The sequence below is a fragment of the Girardinichthys multiradiatus genome, chromosome 12 (assembly GCF_021462225.1).
Source record: "Girardinichthys multiradiatus isolate DD_20200921_A chromosome 12, DD_fGirMul_XY1, whole genome shotgun sequence".
In the NCBI taxonomy this organism is placed as follows: Eukaryota; Metazoa; Chordata; class Actinopteri; order Cyprinodontiformes; family Goodeidae; genus Girardinichthys; species Girardinichthys multiradiatus.
Genome location: NC_061805.1, coordinates 14,347,907 through 14,367,918, shown reverse-complemented (window position 1 = coordinate 14,367,918; position 20,012 = coordinate 14,347,907). Strand labels below are relative to the sequence as shown.

At 38.7% G+C, this 20,012-nt stretch overlaps 1 protein-coding gene and 1 long non-coding RNA gene across 5 annotated transcripts in view; one reads left to right on the top strand and one right to left on the bottom strand.

The window, feature by feature from the left end:
• nsmfb (NMDA receptor synaptonuclear signaling and neuronal migration factor b) overlaps positions 1–20,012 on the bottom strand; it is a 107,102-nt gene that overhangs the window by 35,739 nt on the left and 51,351 nt on the right. For all 3 annotated transcript variants that reach the window (XM_047382406.1, XM_047382407.1, XM_047382408.1), the window contains 7 exons: positions 14,676–14,728; positions 11,617–11,706; positions 10,127–10,254; positions 7,966–8,049; positions 6,615–6,648; positions 6,320–6,390; positions 3,913–3,992 (listed from right to left, as the gene is read on the bottom strand). In XM_047382406.1, coding sequence (XP_047238362.1) covers positions 3,913–3,992; positions 6,320–6,390; positions 6,615–6,648; positions 7,966–8,049; positions 10,127–10,254; positions 11,617–11,706; positions 14,676–14,728 — 540 coding nt within the window. The remainder of the gene's footprint in view (positions 1–3,912; positions 3,993–6,319; positions 6,391–6,614; positions 6,649–7,965; positions 8,050–10,126; positions 10,255–11,616; positions 11,707–14,675; positions 14,729–20,012) is intronic.
• LOC124878456 lies at positions 18,456–19,071 on the top strand. 2 transcript variants are annotated; one of them, XR_007040776.1, is made up of 3 exons: positions 18,456–18,601; positions 18,680–18,916; positions 18,993–19,071. It is a non-coding gene; the product is annotated as an uncharacterized LOC124878456 (long non-coding RNA). The 2 variants fall into 2 exon arrangements; XR_007040777.1 differs by lacking the exon at positions 18,456–18,601 and having other exon boundaries at positions 18,615–18,916.

Here is a 20,012-nt window from a genome sequence, read left to right as displayed (position 1 = left end):
AATCAATAATCATAAATCCTAACAATAGTTACTCTTCAACTGTGAGTGATGGAATCTAAAACAAAAATCCAGAAAATCACATTGTGTGATTTTTCAGTAATTAATTTGTATTTTATGGCATAACATCAGTATTTGATCACCTAACAACCAATAAGAATCACAGGCCTGTTAGTTCTTCTTTAAGAATCCCTCCTGTTCTCCACTCATTACCTGTATTAAATGCACCTGTTTGAACTTGTTATCTGTATAAAAGACACCTGTCCACACACTATTAAACTCCAACCTCTCTTCAATGGCCAAGACCAGAGAGCTGTGTGAGGACATCAAGGATTAAATAGTAGACCTGCTCCAGGCTGGGATGAACTACAGGAAAATAGCCAAGCAGCTTGGTGAGAAGGCAACAACTGTTGGAGCAATTATAAGAAAATAGAAGAAGTTCAAGATGATGGTCAATCTCTTTCAGTCTGGGACTCCATGCAACATCTCACCTTGTGGAGCATCAATGATCATGAGGAAGATGAGGGATCAGCCCAGAACTACACGGCAGGACCTAGTCAGTGACCTGAAGAGAGCTGGTGTCACGGAGTGACAGTTTGGAATTTGTTTTATGGTTTCTTGTGATGGTTTATTTTGTCTAGATGTTTCTATTAAGTTTATTAGTTTGTTTTGTACCCTCTACTGCCTCCTGGTGTTTTGTTGTTCTCCTCCTTCATTAAATTTCCTTATGGTTGTTTCCTTTCCAGTTAATTCAGTCAGTGTGGTTAGGTTTGTTTCAGGTTTTCTTTATGGGTTCTTTGTTTGTTCTTAGGTTGTTATTGTTGTTCCTATGTTCCCTCTAGTTTCTCTGTTTACTTTAGTCATGATTATTATAGTTTTCTCATTCCCCATTTGATTATTTATCTTTGTCTATAGGTTTGCTTGGTCTGTGTTTCTGTTTATTGTTTATTAGTTACTTTGCCCATGCTCAGTCTTTGTATTTGTTTCACCTATTCCTTCTGCCTCCCTGCCTCCTTGTCACACCTGTTGCCTGTTTTCTCCGATTACCTGCCCTTTGTTATCTCTCAGTATATTAGTTGGTTTTGTGTCATTGTTTGTTGATGGTTCCTTGTGTTTGTCATACCCCGTTCTCAACCCATGTATTTGTGCTGAGTTTTTCCATGTTCCTGCAGAACCTATCTTGTAAGTTTTTTGGATCTGGACTTTTGTTTGTATCTGCAGTGCCTTGTTTGGTTTCTTTGAAAACCTCTGGAAATAAAACTGAAAACCTTTTACAACATGTTGCTGCCCAGCTCTTGTCTGCACTTTGGTCCGCCCGCAAACCACACTATGACAGCTGGGACCACAGTCTTAAAGAAGACCATTAGTAACACACTACGCCTCCATGGATTAAAATCCTGCTGCACACACAACTCCCCCCTGCTCAAGCCAGAGCAGGTCCAGGCCCGTCTGAAGTTTGCCAATGACCATCTGGATGATCCAAAGAAGGAATGAGAGAAGGTCATGTGGTCTAATGAGTAAAAATAGAGCTTTTTGGTCTAAACTCCACTTGCCGTGTTTATAGGAAGAAGAATGATGAGGAGAACCCCAAGAACACCATCACCACCGTGAAACATGGAGTTGGAAACATCATTCTTTGGGGATGCTTTTCTGCAAAAGGGGACCGTATTGAGGGGAGGATGGATTGGGACCATGTATCGGGAGATCTTAGCCAACAACCTTCAGGAATTTCTTTTGCTCAACAGAATCTAAAGGGCATTCGTGTTATTATCTCACACTGAATAGACCATTATTCAACTAAATTAGCTGATATCCACAAAGTTTTCAGACACATGGCTTTAAAAAACTTCCTCGAGAACATTGTCAGTTTTTCCAGAGTACAGCCATTTCTTTGTTTTTGTTTTTAAACTGTCTTCACATTTTAATCAGGAATGTCCAAATCCAAGGTATCGGCTTGGGCACGTGACCAGGGCATTGTTAAATATTTGGTAACAGAGTTCCTGACTGTTGTCATATTGCTGGGAAGGTGGGCAGGAAACAAAATGTATAGGAAACAGCGCCAGAAAAATAACACTACCCAAATAGGGCCAGAAAACAAAACAAAATAGGGTTCAGGTGGGTGACTCAAAGGTCATCCTGGCGAGACCCAGAGTTCAGGAGGACAGTGTCGGCAAAGAAGCAGCCTGCCTGGAGGCCGGCCGTGGGACCAGAAGCACACCAGATGAAGGTTCTTAGGACATCAAGCATGTCTCAGCTGAAACAATTTCAAAAAGTTATAGTTGATTTCTTAACCCCATGCTGGATCAGCATATTGATAGATTATTGTCGTTGTATTGTCATGGCATTGTCAGACTGGAGCTCCCTATCAGCAAATGCGGGTTTCTAAATTGATCCGTTTATTATGGGGGGAAGAAAAATCCATTTCTGATTTTAACATTATACATGTACAGTTCTTCTAAATGAAAAGATTATGAAATACAAGAATTTGAAATAAATAGGGGAAACCAGCAACTTGGTGGCATTATTTTTTAACTAGTTATAATCCACTAAAGGTTTATTTTTGTTTTAGTTTTTTAGTAGTTTAGGTAAAAACCATACAGGATCAGTCAAGATAGAGGTTATTGTCTTTAGATCAGAACATTTCAGAAAAAAACACTGGCATTAATTTGGGCTCCAGCTCAAATGTAAAGAAGCATGGTGTGATCATTGACCGGAGCATGTAATTTAAATCCTACTGGATTGAAATAAGCTTCTAGGGCACCATTCTTTGACTGCCACCTCAAATATTACTAAAGGTAAGACCACTATGTCCCAGAGTCAACCAGAAAAAAACTAGTACATGCATTTGTCACATGCATTCGTTGTTTTCTGGATGTCCTCAACAATCTGTAATAAGCCCACTTCAGCTGGAGGTTTCTTCCTGATAGAGGGGAGTAGTTCCTGTCTACTGTTCCCACATGCTTGCTCAGGATGATGGAGGACATCGAAGTGAAGATTGTATTGAATCTGATGGTTTCTTTAAGCAAAGGACCTTTGACTAATTGGTATTTTATGAACTATTAAATCGAATTGTGTCATGCTATCACAGGTTGGTCCTAATATCTATGTAACTGGATATGAAACTTCACCTGGCTGTTAGCTAGAACAATATTGGAAAGAATGGGCTTGAAATTCATAAATCTGGACTGAATAGGATTGTACATATTTGAATGACTGAACCTGCCAGTTTTGTAAAATGTCCCGAGATGACTATATCCAAAATACTTTAGATCCGGATTCCTAATTTGTCTGTTTATTTTCAGCTGTATTTCCTTTTTCTTTTGCCACAACTTTGCCCTATACGTCTAACTTTTAGCCTCTTTTTCTGACATTTTCTTCATGTGGACTTACATGGGATGGGACACATTGTTTTTCATATTCTTTGTTATAGTCTTGTATTCAGTGTGCACTAGCAGTTCACATAAGTGGGCTCTGAGCCAAAATCCAATAAGCCGCAAATGTGTCATTTTAAGGCTTTGAGGGGAAACTGTTTTACCCAGAACTCTGCTAGTATTTTGTTGTAATGTCAGTAAAGGCAGCCTCCTTGGAATAAAAATGGGGCTCAGCAACTCAATGAAAACAGGAAAGTTCCTTGCTGAATTCTAAACTAAATCAAGATGTGCTAAACATGTGGACTGAATGTGTCAATGTTGTTTTGACTTCAAAATAAAACTGAACCTAAAGCTCCAACCGTGTGACTGATGACTAATAACAGACTATTACTCCCTTACTGAGAGCATAATAATTATGGAACTTCTCTGCAAGATCCTATGGCATATTTTTCTCCCATTAATTTTGTAATCCTGTAACTTTCGATGTCAAAACCCAGATACAAAAACCTGTGCTTATTCAGTATTAGAAAAAAAAAACACTTACTGGACCATGTCTTCCTCTTTCTCTACCTTAGCAAATGTGGCCACCTTATTCTTCAGCAGGTAAAGATGACCCGGACCACCCTGAGAAAAGATAACAATGTTAGGATAGACCCATTTCACACTGACTGTGGCTTTTTTATTGTGTTAGAACAAACAGAAAAAACAAAGTAATAAGTAAGACGAGTATTTTTTTGGAGTGTCACTCATTACTCTTACTGATGAAGTGGACTTTTGAAAATGTTGCACAGCTGACATGTTACGAGCAGCATGAATGGGCAGCTGTTGTATATTTTCTTTTTATAAGGGAGAAAACAAATATTGTGATTAAAACTGTGATTTGTTGGGATGATGATGAGCTCTATGTATGTTTGTGAACCCAAAAAGTATTGAAGCAATTGGAATTGTTACTTTTGCAATGTAATGTTTTCTCCACGTTCGGTTCCATGAGACCTTCAATAACTATCAATAGTTTTGAACATATGATGTGCTGTTTAGTGTTACAATTGCTTAATATAAGCGGTGTAGTGAAATACATTTTTATCAGTTCAGAGCAGTGTTTGTGTGTGAGAGGCTTTGACTGTATGCAGTGAAAGATGTATATCCAAAAAGACTTATGAAAATGTAAATACTTTTATTGTCACTTGATCCTTAAAGAAATCTAAACTACTGTAAAAGATTTAATTGGTGAAAGTATCTAAACACTTTTCTTCAGACATAATTCCTCAGTCTATTCTAATTAATAAATATAATGAGGATAGACACATTACAGAATTTTATGTAATTTAATCTACAGTTTAGACATTTGTACTATAGTTTTTGTTTTATTGGAATCCATGTCTTATATTATTAGCTAGTGCTTTTAACAGCTGCATTGCCCTAGCTTCCAATAACTTTCCAAAGGTATATTTTGCTATGGTTTAAAATAGGGTTTTTAACTAATTTAATGTACAAATTAAATATAATTAATAAAAATGTTTTATTTATATTGTAAATTATTTAATAAAATTAAAGAAAATAAAATGAATAAAACTGCATCATGTGATTTCTGTTTCTTATCAGTTAGACTGGAAGCTTAGTTTACCACAAAGTATAACATGATGCAACATTATGGAAGTACAGGGGTTGGACAATGAAACTGAAACACCTGGTTTTAGACCACAATAATTTATTAGTATGGTGTAGGGCCTCCTATTGCGGCCAATACAGCATCAATTCGTCTTGGGAATGACATATACAAGTCCTGCACAGTGGTCAGAGGGATTTTAAGCCATTTTTCTTGCAGGATAGTGGCCAGGTCACTACATGATACTGGTGGAGGAAAACGTTTCCTGACTCGCTCCTCCAAAACACCCCAAAGTGGCTCAATAATATTTAGATCTGGTGACTTTGCAGGCCATGGGAGATGTTCAACTTCACTTTCATGTTCATCAAACCAATCTTTCAGCAGTCTTGCTGTGTGTATTGGTGCATTGTCATCCTGATACACGGCACCGCCTTCAGGATACAATGTTTGAACCATTGGATGCACATGGTCCTCAAGAATGGTTCGGTAGTCTTTGGCAGTGACGCGCCCATCTAGCACAAGTATTGGGCCAAGGGAATGCCATGATATGGCAGCCCAAACCATCACTGATCCACCCCCATGCTTCACTCTGGGCATGCAACAGTCTGGGTGGTACGCTTCTTTGGGGCTTCTCCACACCGTAACTCTCCCAGATGTGGGGAAAACAGTAAAGGTGGACTCATCAGAGAACAATACATGTTTCACATTGTCCACAGCCCAAGATTTACGCTCCTTGCACCATTGAAACTGACGTTTGGCATTGGCATGAGTGACCAAAGGTTTGGCTATAGCAGCCCGGCCGTGTATATTGACCCTGTGGAGCTCCCGACGGACAGTTTTGGTGGAAACAGGAGAGTTGAGGTGCGCATTTAATTCTGCCGTGGTTTGGTTTTATGTTTTTTGGATACAATCTGGGTTAGCACCCGAACATCCCTTTCAGACAGCTTCCTCTTGCGTCCACAGTTAATCCTGTTGGATGTGGTTCGTCCTTCTTGGTGGTATGCTGACATTACCCTGGATACCGTGACTCTTGATACATCACAAAGACTTGCTGTCTTGGTCACAGATGTGCCAGCAAGACGTGCACCAACAATTTGTCCTCTTTTGAATTCTGGTATGTCACCCATAATGTTGTGTGCATTTCAATATTTTGAGCAAAACTGTGCTCTTACCCTGCTAATTGAACCTTCACACTCTGCTCTTACTGGTGCAATGTGCAATCAATGAAGACTGGCTACCAGGCTGGTCCTATTTAGCCATGAAACCTCCCACACTAAAATGACAGGTGTTTCAGTTTCATTGTCCAACCCCTGTATATCTCCAATCTGTCGCTGCTGTCACTCACTTGGCAGAAAATGAGCATGTTCCAGATTCTGCAGCCTTTCCTGTAGGCACTCAGCTTCTTCTCTATCTCCTCTGGGGAGGGAGAAAGAAAGGTGTCACTTTTCTCACTCAGCTATCATGGTGAGAAACATAAATTGGACGTGCCTCAAGAGACTCACACAAACACGAGAGCACAAAAACAATGAGTCATCTCTGTGCTCCAGCCAACTGAAACTTAATCCAACCTCACATTCTGCACTTTTACAACAAGTCATTTTCACCTCTATTAATATTCGGACAGAAACATTCGCACTTACCAAGGATGTCATCAAAGGTGGCGTGCTCATGGTCCTATAAATAGAACATTCAAACTGAATTACTATTTAATCAACCAGCAAGAAAATTTCATTAAATTTGGCAATGTATACATTAGAAAGGTTGGCTTGATAATGAAAAAAGGCTGTTTTTTAAAACATCATTCTAAAAATTGTAAACTTTAATCATAATCGTGGCCAAAACATCTTTCAAAGAACAGTAATAAACTAAGGTTTATTTAAAACTTCTAGATATTCTATTGCTTTTCCTTGGTTCAAACTACTTCAAAAAAGCCAGACAAATCGAAACATAAAACAAGCAGACAATAAATTACTATAAGGAAAGTGGATACACTAGTTTTTTTACTCAACTAGCAATAAATGAAATGCCCCGCTACATCCAAGACAAATTAAATCATTGACTAAACTAGACTATGATTGACTGAGTTTATGTTTGTAAGTGTCTTACTAAAATGACTGGGTATTTATTCATGTTTATTAGATTCTGTTGTTTAGGTGTTTGTTACTCTCCTGGATTTCTAGGTTAGATGTTTTAGTTTGTATTTTCTTGTAGATCTTTATTCTCCCTGCTTAAGTTCTTTTGGTAGTCTCACTGTTTACTTATTTCTGTTCACCCAGATGTTTTCTGTTACCTCTCTGCACTCCATGCTCATTTGTGTTAATTAGTCACCATCCCTCAATTATCTTCAGCCCCTCTTCCACCAACTGCTTCTCTTTCCCTTCTGATTAACTCTCTGTGTTCATTGGTCCATTCTTCACCCTACCTCAGTTTTTATACTCCTTGGTTTCATTATTCTCCACTGGTTCATCCTATAATCTACCCTGCTTGCTGCCTGCACCTTGCCCATTGTCTCCACGATCCTGTCGTGTACTTTTGTAATTCTTATTGTCTTTATTAAAAATTGCATTATTTACTTGTGGCTCCCTCGCCATTGTCTGCATTTTGGTCCAGCATCCACCTTCTGACATTCAGTCACATTCAGTCTTCCTTCTTTCAGCTGCAAGTTGGCTCTGGGTTTTTTTTCTTCACCAATTCAATGAAACCAGAACCTGGATGAAATGTCCACAAGGCTTCCAGACTTCCTATGTCAGATGGTTTCTTTTCATACCCGAGAAAGTCAGGTCACCACCTGATTTTTTTGCTGCATCTCTGATCATTTTTAAATACAAGTTACAATGTTTTCCAATGATGCAGTGTTGCCACACCAATTGTGTGTCTACTTAAACATGTTTGCAAAGAATAATAGCAGCAATATAATAAGTCAGTGCACATCATCCAACAGTAACTTCAAATTGCTTTTGGGCCTGTAGTGAATCAACAGTCACTACTCACATATAGAATAGGAATGATGGAGGGATCGTCTCTCCGGATGATGTTGGGAACATATTCGGCCTTCGGCACCTTGGAGGATATGAGCTGTGAAATAATAACACACTTATATCATTAGCTTTCAAGAAGTGAAGTGTGTAATTCTGCTTTTTCAGTTTTTATTTTTAAAGGTGACCTATTATACTTCCTTTCGAACATTTGGGATAGGTCCCTTTTAAGGATTCCACATTTTCTATTGTAATCATTAACCCAAAGAGTGTGTAATTATGGAGTGTATAAAAACAACAACAAATCAATTGCCAAAATGTTGCACAACTTTGACAAATATAACGTGTAATAATATAATGCTCTGTTATTCAACAGAAAAAAGTCAGACTTTTATATCAATGATAGAGAATTTTGCAGAATTGTTTCAATTCAGACCCAATGGAGAGTTATTGAACAAGATCACCTTCCTTAGAGTCATGCACAAAAATCTCAAAAGCTTTTAAGACCGGACTTTGACTAGGCCACTTCAAAACAATAATTCTGGCTTTTCCAATTGTACTTGATCCGAAGGTCAAAAACGTATGGCCGACATTCTCCTTCAGGAATTTCTGGTAGAAAGCAGAGTTCATAGATCTATTCATTACAGCAAGTCACTCAGGTCCTAATAAGGCAAAGCAGACCCAGACCCTGAAACTACCACCTACATCTTTAGCTATTTTTATTAACGTACATTTTTTTTTCTTTCTGCTCTCGGTGGAGGAGGACACTTTTTTTCTGTCTCCCGCACACTCCCATATCTGCCCTGCTTCAGCTCTCTGTCTTGTCTTTCTTTTTGGAGCCTCTCTTTGCATATCTTCCAAAATTCTGAGTTATGGATTTGGTCAGCTGAACTCTCAATGCAATTGATAAAATTTTCTTGACGAGAAGACGGTGAAGGAGAACCCTCTTGTCACACAATGGACTCCTGACAGAAGTGGAGGATTGTGTGTCTGTCAATATTTTCAGTTTAGGATGTCAAAGATGTGTACACAATTGGATGTTTGATAACAGGATTTCTGCTTTTTGGAGTTGGCGGTTACCTGGCATATCGAGAAATTCAAAAAAATGTCGGCAGCTGTTCTGGCCATTGTAAGGCTGCCTGGCATGTATGATGGGATCTGCACAGCGATCAGCACTCGGACTGAGATTTTACGTGAGCTGAATTGCAGACTGGATGTGATCCTTACACAGGATCGCAGGCAGGTTGCGGTTCCTGGACTCAGGGGTGAAATGGGATAAATCTTGGAGAAAGTTGTTTGCTCGGATCTGGCAGAAAGGATCTGGAATTTGGCTGTTTGGATTTGCAATTGAGAAGCAACAACGAGACTCTTAAGGCAGACAGAAAATTAAGAGTCAGCCTAACCCAAACAATTGTTGTTATCTGAATCTGGCTCCCCTGTATGGCCTTTGATGGCTGGCTATCTTCAACTTCACCTGGAAGTTATGTAAACATGACGCTCTGCTCCCTCTGCCCCCTCCCTTCCCTGAGGACATCTGTGGACCTGCTCAGAACTTTGTGGCCGGTTGATGAACATTCCATCGTATCATCAAGGACAATGGTCTCTGTGACAGTGCTTCAAGGATTTACTTGCACACACTCACTTGCACACACACACATGCTCAAGATAAACATATGCACCCCTCACACCACCTTCAACCATGATGTTGTTTCGTATATGTTTTGCTTCTTTGTGCTGAGGTCTTTTTGCCATCTCAAACTGTGTCCTGCGAAGGATAAAGTGTGAAATATGGTTTTTATTCCCCAGCAAAGCCTCAGTGACCCGTCCCCCCATGTCTTGTGTCATGTTGTCTGTCTGGATGGGTTGTACTGGAATTCTAATTTCCCCTCGGGGATCAATGAAGTATTTTTTAATTTTGAATTGAAAACTAGTTTAATGATCTAAAACATCTGAGTGTGACAAAAAGCATAAACAGATGCAATTTGAAATGGGGCAAATACAGTCTATTTTCATAAATACAATAAATATGTTGGGGTAATAATGAATGAAAGTTAAAGTAAATATAAGAATCACCACTTCCTATGAATTGTCATGTTTGATGCAAACCTAAAACCTTCCTGACTTTGGGTTTTAAATGGACAACCGCCCATTTTGGGAAAATATGAACGTTTATTTACCATGATTTTTGGTTGGATGAAATCCTCTCCTTCGCAAGCTGCCTTCTCCATCTCTCTCTCCTCCTCCCAGTGAGCATCCTCATCAAGCCCTTCATCTAGAGTGCCTGAGGAGGTCTGAAGCTCCCCACCTGGCTCGCACACAGGAACAAAGGGTGAGATGAAAGGACAACACACAAACTGGATCAGAGATAAGGGTACACCCTTTAAAAGCATTGCACCTGTTACTTCATTTTTCCAGCACAGAGGGGAGGAACAGAGGAGTTAAAATAAAACAGTAGGCAACACAACAGCAGTCTCCTTATGCACCCAGCCACACACAGACATGACACCAAGCAACAGGCAGATGGATAGCAGGCTGCAGGATGAAAACTGCTCTGTGGTTGATGCATGCAGCCAGACAGAGCAAAACACTGAAAAGGCAAGAATCACAGAGAGTTACAGGACGGTGCATGTGCTAGTCAGTTCCTCTTAGGGCTAAAGTGAACATTTGTTTACTATGAGTCTGTGGCTCTGTGTGATCGCATGTGTGACCTGTGTGCATGTAGGTCAGTTTGAAGCATACAGTGCCCTACAACAGTATTCATATTTGTTAAACATGTTTTAAATTTTTTCACATTACCAACCACAATTTTTGATGGATTATCTCGAAATTGTATGTGTTGTATATTTAATTATTTCACTATCAATCCAGCTGTTTTGTGAAGATCTAAGAGGGTTGTTAGGGAACATCAGTAAACAAACAGCTTTATGGAGACCAAGAAACACAGCAGACAGGTCACGGATAAAGCGGTGGAGAAGTTTAAAGCAGAGCTAGGTCAAAAAATGATATCCCAGGCTTTGTATATCTCACACAACTGTAAACCTACAAAGACATGGCAGATCCACTAAAGTGATAGAGTAGATGGACACTTTTTCTTCAGCAGGACCAATCCCTTATGGAAAGATGGATGTAGCTAAATACAGGCTAATCCTGAAGGAAAATCTGTTAGAGACTGCAAGAGACGTAAGACGGGGGTGGAGGTTCATGCGTAAATCAAATTAGATATTTGTGGAGTCTGACTGAGCTTGAACAAGCGAAATGGGCAAAAATTTCAATTTCTAAATGTGCAAAGCTGGTAGAGACATAGCCCAAAAGAACTGCAACTGTTATTGCAGTGAAAGGTGGTTCTGCAAAGTACTGAGGCAGAGGGGCTTAATACAAGTGCAAGCTACAATTTTCCGATTTTTATTTGTAAAATTGTTTGTTCAGTCGTTGCTTCCCTTTACAATCCTGCTCTACTGTGTGGTGGTCTATCACATAAATATGCACTGAAGTCTGTGCTTTTAATGCACAAAAGATGAAAACGTTCTAGGGGTAGGAATGTTAGTGTACATCAATACTGCACCATGTGTCTATGAGCACTAAATGAGAAAGTGTGTATACCATGTAGGTTGTATTTCTGAGTACTTCTTAGTAATGTAACCGACTGAAAGAAAGAACATGGACTCACTGTCTCTGGAGTCATGAATAGACTCTGGCTTGACGGGAGTTGGGTCACTCCATGAGCGGCTGAAGCTCTTGGCTCGGCGATCAACGAAGGCTGGCAGGGTCGGGGGAAGAGAATCACTCACACATAATTATCAATAATGACTGTAAGCATACTGGTCCAGCACACAAAAGAACTGCAGTATTAAAGTGAATTAAGTGTTCTTCAAATATCTCTGGGCTCTGGGTCTTGTGTTAACACAGTTAGCACAGGACAAGTGGGTAGAGATGTAAAGTTATTATTTATTTGTTTTATGCTAAAACTAATGAAATGATATTTTACCAAATTATTTTGTCTTTTTATCTGTAACAGATTTCTACTAACAGAAAAGTAGCCTCAATTGATTGATTAAACAGTCATGTAAATAATTTTTACAGTAAGTAACAGAAATTTACTTATTGTGGGTCATTATAGATTAATAAAAATAATTTATCAATCATGGAGACTGACACAGATAAAAACATCCATATTAGGTCTTGATTCATTTCAAATTTTTTTTTTCTTTTTGCTGGGTTTGCCCCATTGGCTAACTTGACATATATATGATATCTTATAAAGATAATTTAGCATGGCTTTGAATGAACACTTCTCCAGTAATTGAATGGCATCCATTTTTCTTCATCAAGCCCTTTAGAGAAATTGAGCATTTGAATAAAAACTGCTGATGAACTGATTCATCTATCCACTTTGCATCAGATGGTAAAGGTAGAATGCATATACTGGATAAGGTCAATAACACCTGTCCGCGACAGTGTGTAGTAAAACAAAGACAGGGTGAAACTTTTGAATCCACGCAACTCAAACATTTGACAGTTTAGATTTGCACGTGCCTCTTGCTGGCAGAAGCCATTTAGAAAATCCAAGAAATTTATTTGCTTCCTAAATTACGTTACTATGAGCCTTTGAGCTAGGTTAGGAAAACTTTCCTAGTCAACAAAATTTCCATTAACTCAGATTACAATGGGAAAAAAATTGCTTTGCACTTTTGTTAATAATTTAAACCTAAGTGAAAGGGATCAAAATTGTCAGTTGTCTGCTTTAAATGGCAATGTAGCATACAAAGATTTGGTCAACCTAAATAAAAAAAATAAAAAATCCCTACAAATAAGAATAACATGTTTTCAAATAAAAGTGACCTGAAGTTGTAAAACAAAATCAATATGAATGACACAATAGTCACTTAAAGAGACAAATACTGGACACAAGTTGAGACACTTTGAAGTTGCTTGATATCAAAGTGTCTTTATTAGGAAGGACTAGGATCCTAATTCAAATACAAACTTTATCACATAGAAAATGTCTGCTGAAACATGCTGAAGTAAAAGTCATGGCCAGAAATTTGTACAGTGACAGACATGTTATGCTCTCCAAACTAGAGCATCCAACAACAACACTTTTAGATTTTTGTATAGATTGATGTGTATAAATTCAATACAAATAGCTTTATTGACTTAAAAACATTCATTTCAAAACAAAAACTATTTTCAGTGCCTTTGTTCCATGGAACAAAATGATCACCAAATGTGAAATTACGACAGAGTTCAGCTGAAATCACTCCATCGTTTTTATTAGCAGGCAGATTTCTATAAAAGATGGAGAAAAATGCTCTAAATCACTGCATTCTGATGTTAGTGATAAATATGTCTAATAAACAAGTGTGTGTAGACATTATCACTTTGCTTCAAAATTGCCTCACATGTTGGGAAACTAAAAGAACAAGTTTTCTGGATCATAGGGAGCTTCAAGGTGAAAGGTTCCATTGCAGTGAAGAACAACAGGAAAAGTCAGTACACCTCTCCTCCCAACTCAATTTTTTCCATATTATAATGCCACCAGTGCAGGGCTTACTTCATACTGGGAGTATGGGTGGTGACTCTGGTCTAGTATCAGGGAGAGGCTAACAAGTCTGCAGAAAGAAGAAAGCAGGTGTGGGAATATTGTTATTAAAATCCATATGTTTATTGTTTTAACAGGTATTAGAAGAATTCTTTTCAGGTGAAAGAGGAAGAGGAGATCGAATTGCATTCCCTCTACGTAAGTACTGGTGACCTCTCGGGTTTGCATGGGGTTCAACAGTTTTGTGCAAAACACATACCTCAGAAGTTATCATCCCCTCCTGTGTGCACTCTACTCTTTATCCTTTTTGGCTTCAAAGGAGCTGACTGCGTTTAGTGGAGCAAAAAAGGCCACTGTATGCATACAATCTGTTATTATACTTTCTGATCTAATAGAGTTTTAATGATTACATTTAATCCTCCTGTGATTATTTGCTAACTACCAGTCTTGCTTCCAGAATAAAAGATCCATCTGGAGAGGCGAGGGGTTTTCTCCAACAACTGACACAAAAAGACCTGGTTACAAGGTTATTTTCTTCGAAAAATCCTTCTACCAAGGATTGTTTGGGACATCTTGAAAAATCCTTTATCCAGATATAGAATCGTGAGAACTACCATGAATCCTATGTCATCCTGATATATTTCCTGTGTTGTTTCTCATCCGGTCACAGTTCTGCCAAAAAACTCTGCAATGACTCAAGAGAGGAGAAGTTTGGTGAAGATCTTTGCATCTTCAAATGTGGATGGAAGTACTTTCCCACAAGCTAAAAGGGACTGAACTTTTTGGATCCATTGCTAACCTTTGGTCACTTCTTGAAAAGCAGGTGGAAAAACAGAAGCCAACAAAAGTTACAAACAAGAAACTTTCGAAACTTGTATGCTAGTAGACTAAATGCTAACGAGAGGCTTTACATACTTAAAATGTTTCATTTTTTCTTCAGGTAACAATAGAAACATGTAGAACATTCTAAAAATGTTTTAGGCACAAAACATTACACTTATCCCACTGCCCAGACCTCAGGCCATGACTGTACTGTTGCTCGATGCAGAAAGCATGAATTTAGAGTGATAAGCATCTGTTCTGATGTTATGGTAAAAATCACAGCAGACAAATGCAAATCAAACTGACATCAACAGACACACATGCAAATAGATACACTAGATACACTCATACAAATGGTGACTTACTCTGGACCTTCACCCTGCGGCTGCCTACCACCCGGAGGTGTTTACGGAAATTTCTAAGGGTTTAAGAACAATATAAAAGGAGAACTGTCACAAATGTGTAACATAATCTAAAAATGAGAATATTTTAACTACAAACAACGAGATGAAAAGATTAGCTGGATTCTAGGTGTTAGGCATAGCACTTGTTTCACACATAACCTTTTTTGATCGACCTTCCGTTTACATGCTAATACATCAGCACATATTATGGACAAAGTAAATCAATGTAAACCTTAACTTTCTGTTCAATTTGTACTGAAAATCAGAATGTCCATTTCAGAAAACTTTACTTATTGTGTGTATGTATCTTTTAAAGTGTAAATTTAATTCGCTGTATTTATTATTTCTAGTAAAGCTAACAATTATTTAGTATGACATAACTAAATGAGTACACTAGCAAACTATAGCCACCTTAAGAGTCTTTATTTGTAGTTGCTCATCAGGTAAAGCTTTCACTAGCTGTTATGGTGCGTTCAGACCGAACGCGAATGACTTGACTGGAGCGAGTGATTTACGTGTTATCCCTATATAGAGGTGCGTTCAGGAGCAAAGTGATGCGAAGGACACGCTTCTAGTGATGCCAGCAGCATGAGTAGGGCGGATTGAGTGAAGTGAAACCCGCAATGGACGTGAAGCAAATTTCGCTGGAATTGAAAAATCTGAACTTTTCTGTCAATTAGTGTCGTGGCTATAGTCTTCTTTTCAGTACAAAAATTGTCATACAAGCACCAAAATCACAGCAGTTGCTCAAGGTACATCTATGTTTATGTAGGAAGTGATATTTCATTCATAAGCATTTCATTTTTAGATATGTCAGCAAGCCTAATTTCTAGGTCACTGATCAGTTGTTATTTAACTACATAATTATTCAATACTTATGGCTACCATGCTACCTTCTGTTGTCATATCAGCTCTTGCCTGGAGTATTTTGGAGGTCCTCATCCATATGTTTAGGCACAACATTTTTTATTATATTTAGAAGATGTGGACAGAACAATTTGGCAGTTCTTCTGGTGGCTATCTCCAAACTGGTTCCGTCTTTGGAGAATCTTGTGAACCCATGCACGTTGGTGCCGGCGACGTTCGCCTTTTCATAAATAAAGCACTGTCACTCACCCCATATTGAGTTGAAACCAGCAAGCAGTAGATAGAAGCTCCTCCTATTTGATGACGCGGTGAAGCGAGTGGAGCGTTGTTGCCCGTTGGCCAAGCGAATTGCTGGCAAAATGTCAGGTGAACAACAGCACCCAAATGAGGCGAAAAATTCACTGGAATCGCGCTCGGTCTGAATGCCCCATTATAGTTCTATGTTCACTTGCTTGCAATAAATCCTTTACCCTAGTTAAGGTGGAAATTTCAAGTTGGACCTTTTGGCTATTTGGCTGTAAAATTTGCCATATTTAAAGACCTAGGGACTCATCTTTAAAAGGTTTGTGTGCGTGCACCAATGGCCAGATGGCAAAGGGCACGCTACGTTGGACACAGCTCTGCCCTCCTGCGCAATGGCCTGTAATCCATCATTCTGATTAAAGGTGAAGCAGGATGTGGGTTTTGCCACACTGGGGCTGACCACAAACATAAAGCATCTGCTCACAGAACAAATTCAAACTCAGGCCTCTCCATGCACAAAATATACACTCAGAGGCACCCTGCGGAAATGAACAGATAGGAGAAATAAACTTGTCAGGGCAGAGGCTGAGATGACAAACCTGCTGTTGTGAATAGCAACAACAAACTGCAGTCCAGAAAAGCAGGAGCAGAACGGAACAGAACAGAAGATCACAATCAGCAACTGGATCATATATAATGATGCTGTGCAACAACCCCTGCATGCTTCAAGCGCCAGAGAGGATCTGACTGCCTTTTCCTCCAGATCTGCAGGGGGCACTAACAGCCAGCCAGTAGCACATGCAATTTTCTCCTTTAAATAGGGCGGTCTGCACCTCGTTTGCATTTGTTATCCATTGCACGTGCAATCTTTGTAGATTGCACCAACATGACCACTTATTGCACGTGCAATTTTTTTTTTGCACAAGCAATTTAGCGCCCCTTATTTGGGATCTTTGAAGACCAGGGCCATATTGTTGATAATAGTTTTCAACTTAAAGTTGAGTAAAGAACTTTCTAAAGTATGCTACAAAGGTGTTGAATGTTACTAAATAATAATGGCAATATGACGTCACATGTAAACCAGCACATTAATGATATTACGACACTTCAATCAGCAATGCCACATGTCCATTCATGTTTGCTTCTGTGGAATCCTGTTGTTTAGCTGTCTAGCTTTAGATTCAAGCTTTTGGTTTGTTCTGTCAAATTTGCCGTCATGCTCCTCATCAAAAATGGCAATATGTTTGCCTTTTTTATAGATGTGCGGTACTACAGTTATGGGAAAAAGATTGCCATGGTTAACACTCATACAAAAAAACTAAGTACACCTCATTATTGAGTGAGTAGTACCAATCTTAGGAAAAATAACTTAAATTTGTCTCTTTCTAGATGACTTTATCAGTCTTTCGCAACGCTCTGGACAAATTTAGGCTCCAATCTTCTTTGCTTCAGTAAATTGAACTTTGGAAACATTCTATAATACATAAGTTCTCTAATGTCTAACAACAGCATTTTAAGTTGAGCTCTGAACTTTGACTGGAGCATTACAACTACATTACTGTTATACCTTAGTTAAGATGCTTGACTGGCATGGTTTTTCATCACATTAATGTGATGGTTTTATTTTTCTTCAATTAACATTTGTTATATGTTCAAAATAGAGATGTAATTAATTAATTAATTACTCATGTTATGTCTTTATTGTCTTAAGCTTGTGAGACTTTGGGTGAGACTGCTTCTGCTACTGTGAAGGTCACCTTCTGGGTCTGGTTCTGCAACTGTAACAGAATAGACAAACAATAAGCCAGTCCTCACAATAACTTACTAAAAAGTTAATTTCCCACAGGTTGTAAATATTTTGACACCCCTCTGTCCTTTAGAATAAAAGAACTGTGCCAGTACATTGTGAAACTGGACAAACACTGGCGGAAACTTGACTTAATCATCTTTGTCATAATAATGCTTGGATAATATGATTTTTTTCCACAATAAAGATTTACCACCAAAGCTCTTTGAGGATAATCAGGGACCCACAGTGTTGACAAAAAATTATGTCAGTGGAGATGTAGACATGTTCATCAAATACCATTTTGTGAGATCAACATTCAATGTTGGAAATATGATTTCGGAGTATTGTCTGAAAAAGCCAGCAACAGAAAAAAAACTGTTAATGAAGTGTGAAAAAATATATATGTGGAATGTAACAAACATTGTTTTTTTAGTTTATTTTGAAAATGAAAAAGTGAGCGTGAGTGTGGATGTTGGGTTATTTAATGTGTATGCTCTCATTTGTCATCTACATCAATGTTTAATTTTGTAAAGACACATCCTGTTGTGACAGTAAATGGTATGACATCTTGTTGGGTTCAGAGATCAGACAAAAACAATCCTTTGTGAATGTTCCAGAAAGATGGTGCCCCACGTGTAGTTATTACTCTGTCTGTTTATAGTTTTTTTCCAGTCTCCATGCAAATTGTGTTGACAAACCAAACTCTGCTAAGATGAACTAGATAAACTAGAAAAAGAAAGAAGCTTGTTTTAAATAAACATAGCGAGAAGAGATCAGGGGTTTTCCCAATGTGGATGGTGCATCTCTCTGTCAGTAATCCATGTGTTTGCTGTCTGTGTGTGCTTTTGTCTCGCTGAGATAGCAGGTTTAGTGGGTGGGCGAAGATGAGCTGCTGCAGTCCTTCGCACCTGTGAGTGATCAGGATCATTAGTGGAGCTTAGAAGGAGCTGGCTGCCGGACATTCAATGCCTTAGTGTCAACTTTAGTGGTACCTCTAGCCCTCTGAGAGATGTTTATGATCATGTAAAACTTTGAAGAACTAACACTGACTTCTCCTTCTTTAAAGGTTATCTTCTAGATGCTTCCTGGTCAACCTCCTCTACGAAGCTCATGCGTCTGACCCACGCTGCTTTAAACAATAACCTTCTGGATCTCAGTCCCACGTCCAGAACAGCCAAGGCTCCTTGTTGGCTCCAATCTGAAAACCGGTCCGCCCTCTAACGAACCGCTCCACACACCGATCAATTCAGAAAGTCACCCTAGACTCAGTGCCTCCTCCCAGCCTGGATCATTGCCTTCACCAGTAAGCAGACAATTATTCTCATCTATTCACTTCTTAACCTACATGTCTACTCCACGTTCTCCCCTCTTTTCCCCAGTGGCGCTCCACACCGAATCGCTGAAGACTTCTAGATCCAGCTCAAAATCAACCTTCTACAATAAACTGTTAAAACCTAATTAGTCTCCTGGAGTTTCTGCATGTAGGTCAAAAAAACTTACAGGAACAAGAAACATACAAAAACTTCAGTGATATTCTGGTGAGCAATCCTTTCTTCTGAATAAAAAGGGTATAACCCAGCACATTATTGTCCCCTAAGTGGCTGTAGTGGAAACCATATATCTAAGTGGAACACAGTTGTTCAGAGGAGTTAAAACAGTATGAATAGCAGCACCTTGACTTGAATTTAGCTACACCCATTACAGATTCTTTAGAAAATAGCTTGTGATTTGTAAAACCTTAACTCTATATGTGGAAACATACAAATTAAGATTTTAATTTTTTTGCAAAAATCTTGTTCCTCCTCATTATCTAATATTGTGTATTTGTCAAGGAATGCGGTTTTGGAGCTGGGGAAAAGCACAGGATCTTGGGAGCGGCATGAGTCGAACAATTTACTTTAAAGTAAGCAAAGTTACAGAGTGCAACACAAGGAGAACATGACATGGACCATGGGAAGCATAAACAAGCAGGACAAGGAAGCACGAAGGAAACAGGCACATGGGAGGTAACAGGGTACATGAAAGTCGAGTGGAAGAATCCAGCCAAGAACCAGAAATTATTTACTGAGGGAGATGTGGTATGGGCAGAAACTTGAGCCATCAGAAACTGAATTTGAATTGAGCAGATTGAATCTGTGTTCATGTAATTCGAAATTAAATGTGTTGATTTGAAAATGTATTTGACCAAACTGTAACCAAATTTAATGGTTTGAAATTTCATTTGCTTTAGAAATCTATTTTGAAATCTTTTTTTTGTATCAAAAAATCAGTTTGACTACATTCACTTTCAGTTGTAAAATTATATTTCTGTTCCGAAATTTATTTTTTAAATCAGAGTCGCTCACATATTGTTAAATGGACCGCCATAATTGGAAATCATAATTAAGTTTAGAGGGTAA